At 53.5% G+C, this 2,943-nt stretch overlaps 1 protein-coding gene across 1 annotated transcript; it reads right to left on the bottom strand.

The window, feature by feature from the left end:
• Positions 1-493: 493 nt before the first annotated feature.
• LOC125041231 (probable serine/threonine-protein kinase irlF) lies at positions 494-1,078 on the bottom strand. Its single transcript, XM_047636070.1, has one exon. The coding sequence runs from the start codon at positions 1,076-1,078 to the stop codon at positions 494-496; it is 585 nt and encodes a 194-aa protein (XP_047492026.1).
• Between the last annotated feature and the right edge of the window lie 1,865 nt (positions 1,079-2,943).

Here is a 2,943-nt window from a genome sequence, read left to right as displayed (position 1 = left end):
CTCCTCCTCCTTCCTCCTCCCCTTCGCATCTCGCCCCTTTACATCCCCCTTCCCTGTTCCTAATTTTCCTCCTCCTTCCTTCTCCCCTTCGCATCCCGCCTCTTTTTATTCCTTCCTCTTCCTCCTTCCCATTTCCCTCATACATCCTCTCCCTCTTCTTCAACTTCCTCCTCCTCTTCCCATTCGCATCCCGTCCCCTATAACCCCTCCCCCCCTTTTCCTCGTTTTCCTCCTATCCCCAGTAGTCCCTCCTCCTCCTCCTCCTCCTCCCCCTCTTCTTCTTCCTCCTCCTCTCCCTTTTCTTCCTCCTCCTCCTCCTCCTCCTCCCCCTCCCCCCTTCGCATCCCGCCCCCTCCCCCCCTTCGCATCCCGCCCCCTCCCTCCAGCGTGAGTCGCCGCATCTCATGAATACCGGAGGCAGCGCTGGAGGTCGCCGGGCCGTCACTCAACCGGTGGTAATATCAGCAAGTCTCCCGGCAGCCTGTCAGCCTTGTCACTCCTCTCCCCTGTCCCCCGGTTCTCCTGTTCCCCTGTTCCCTTGTTCCTGTGTTCTCTTGTTCCCTTGTTCCTGTGTTCTCCTGTTTGCCTGTTCCTGTGTTCTCCTGTTTGCCTGTTCCTGTGTTCTCCTGTTGGTCTGTTCCTGTGTTCTCCTGTTGGCCTGTTCCTGTGTTCTCCTGTTGGCCTGTTCCTGTGTTCTCCTGTTGGTCGGTTCCTGTGTTCTCTTGTTCCCTTGTTCCTGTGTTCTCCTGTTGGTCTGTTCCTGCGTTCTCTTGTTCCCTTGTCCCTGTGTTCTCCTGTTGGTCTGCTCCTGTGTTCTCCTGTTGCTCAGTTCCTGTGTTCTCCTGTTGGTCTGTTCCTGTGTTCTCCTGTTGCTCAGTTCCTGTGTTCTCCTGTTGGTCTGTTTCTGTGTTCTCTTGTTGGTCAGTTCCTGTGTTCTCCTGTTGGTCTGTTTCTGTGTTCTCCTGTGGGAAAGTTCCTGTGTTCTCCTGTTGGAAAGTTCCTGTGTTCTCCTATTGGCCTGTTCCTGTGTTCTCCTGTTGGCCTGTTTCTGTGTTCTCCTGTTCCCTTGTTCGTACATTCTCCTGTTGCTCTGTTCCCGTGTTCCTCTGTTCCCATGTTTCTTAGTTTCTGTGTTCTCCTGCTGCCCCTGATCCCGTGTACCATGTCTCTCTCCCCTGCCTTTCCCCACCCTTTCCTCCCCTGCTTGGTACTCTTTTTCCTCCCCTATCTGTCTCCTCTCTCCTTCCCCTGCTCTTCCTTCTTCCTCCTCCTCCTCCCCATCCTCCTCTCCCTCCTCCTACCCCCCTTCTTCCCCATATCCATCCTCCTCCTCCTCTTCCCTTTCCTCCTCTCCCTCCTCCTCCTCCCCTTACTCCTCTCTCTCCTCCTCCTTTGCTTCCTCCTCTCCCTCCTCCTCTTCCCTTTCCTCCTCTCCCTTCTCCTCCTCCCCTTCTTCCTCTCCCTCCTCCTCCTTCCCTTCCTCCTCCTCTCCCTCCTCCTCCTCCCCTTCCTCCTCTCCCTCCTCTCCCTTCTCCCCCTCCTCTTCCTCCTCCTCCCCTTTTTTTCTCTTCCTCCTCCTCCCCTTTTTTCCTCTTCCTCCTCTCCCCCCTTTTCCTCCTCCTTCTCTTCCTCTTCTCCCCCCTTTTCTTCCTCCTCCTCTTCCTCCTCTCCCTTCCTCCTCTCCCTCCCCTTCCTCCTCCTTCCCTTCTCTTCCTCCTCTCATTCCTCCTCCTCCCATTCCTCCTCTCCCTCCTCCTCCCCTTCCTCCTCTCCCTCCTCCTCCTCCCCTTCCTCCTCCTTCTCCTATTCCTCCCTTTCCTCCTCTCCCTCCTCTTCCTCCCCTTCCTCTTCTTTATCCTCTTCCTCCTCTCTCTCCCTCCCCCTTCCTCCCTTCTGCCGGTCGACCTAACATCAGGATTTTTCATCGTTTTTCGATCTTTTTTAGACGGATCATGGTGGGATTTTGGAAAGTTCACTACGCTCTACTTCGCTTCCCTTATTTCCCCTCTTCTTTTTATTATTATCATTATTATTATTATTTCCTTCTCTCTTCTTCCACTCCCTATTTTCCTCCTATTCCCCTTTTTCCTCCGCCCCTTCTCCTGTCCCTATTCTTCTTCCTCTCTGGTCAGCTTTTCCTCTTCTTCTTCTTCCTCTTCTTTCTCTTTTGCCCTCTCTCTCTCTCTCTCTCTCTCTCTCTCTCTCTCTCTCTCTCTCTCTCTCTCTCTCTCTCTCTCTCTCTCTCTCTCTCTCTCTCTCTCTCATTCTCTCTCTCTCTCTCTTTCTCTCTCTCTCTCTCTCTCTCTCTCTCTCTCTCTCTCTCTCTCTCTCTCTCTCTCTCTCTCTCTCTCTCTCTCTCTCTCTCTCTCTCTCTCTCTCTCTCTCTCTCTCTCTCTCTCTCTCTCTCTCTCTCTCTCTCTCTCTCTCTCTCTCTCTCTCTCTCTCTCTCTCTCTCTCTCTCTCTTCTCCTTCTTCTTCTTCTACTTCGCCCTTTTCTTCTTATTACTGTTCTCCTGAGTCTCCTCCTTTCGTCATTCATTTTCTTTCTCTTCCTCCTTCTATTCTTCCTCCTCCCGCTCTTCCTCCTCTAGCCCTGCCTTTCGACCTCGTGCCTCATATGTACGTTGTCAATATCGAGCTTTCTCCTCCTTTTCCTTTTTCCTCTTCTTCTAATACATCTTCTTTCACCTCCTCCTTCACCTCACTCAGACCTCTTCCTCCTCCTCCTCCTCCTTATCTTCCTCCTCCTTCTCCTCCATCTCCTCCTCCTTCCTCCTCCATCTCCTCCATCTCCTCCTCCTCCTCCTCCTCCTCCTCCTCCTCCTCCTCCTCCTCCCCTTCCCCCTCCTCCTCCTCCTCCTCCTCCTCTTCCTCCTCCTCCTCCTCCTCCTCCTTCTCCTCCTTCTCCTCCTTCTCCTCCTTCTTCTCCTCCTCCTCCTTTCC

This window comes from Penaeus chinensis, chromosome 30, assembly GCF_019202785.1.
Source record: "Penaeus chinensis breed Huanghai No. 1 chromosome 30, ASM1920278v2, whole genome shotgun sequence".
NCBI classification, from domain to species: domain Eukaryota; kingdom Metazoa; phylum Arthropoda; class Malacostraca; order Decapoda; family Penaeidae; genus Penaeus; species Penaeus chinensis.
Note: the sequence above shows the minus strand (reverse complement) of the source record. Positions and strands in the feature narration are given on the sequence as shown.

Coding starts and splice junctions, on each gene's coding strand:
- LOC125041231 (XM_047636070.1), bottom strand. CDS start 1,078: ATGTACGAACAAGGGAACAGGAGAACACAGAAACAGGCCAACAGGAGA.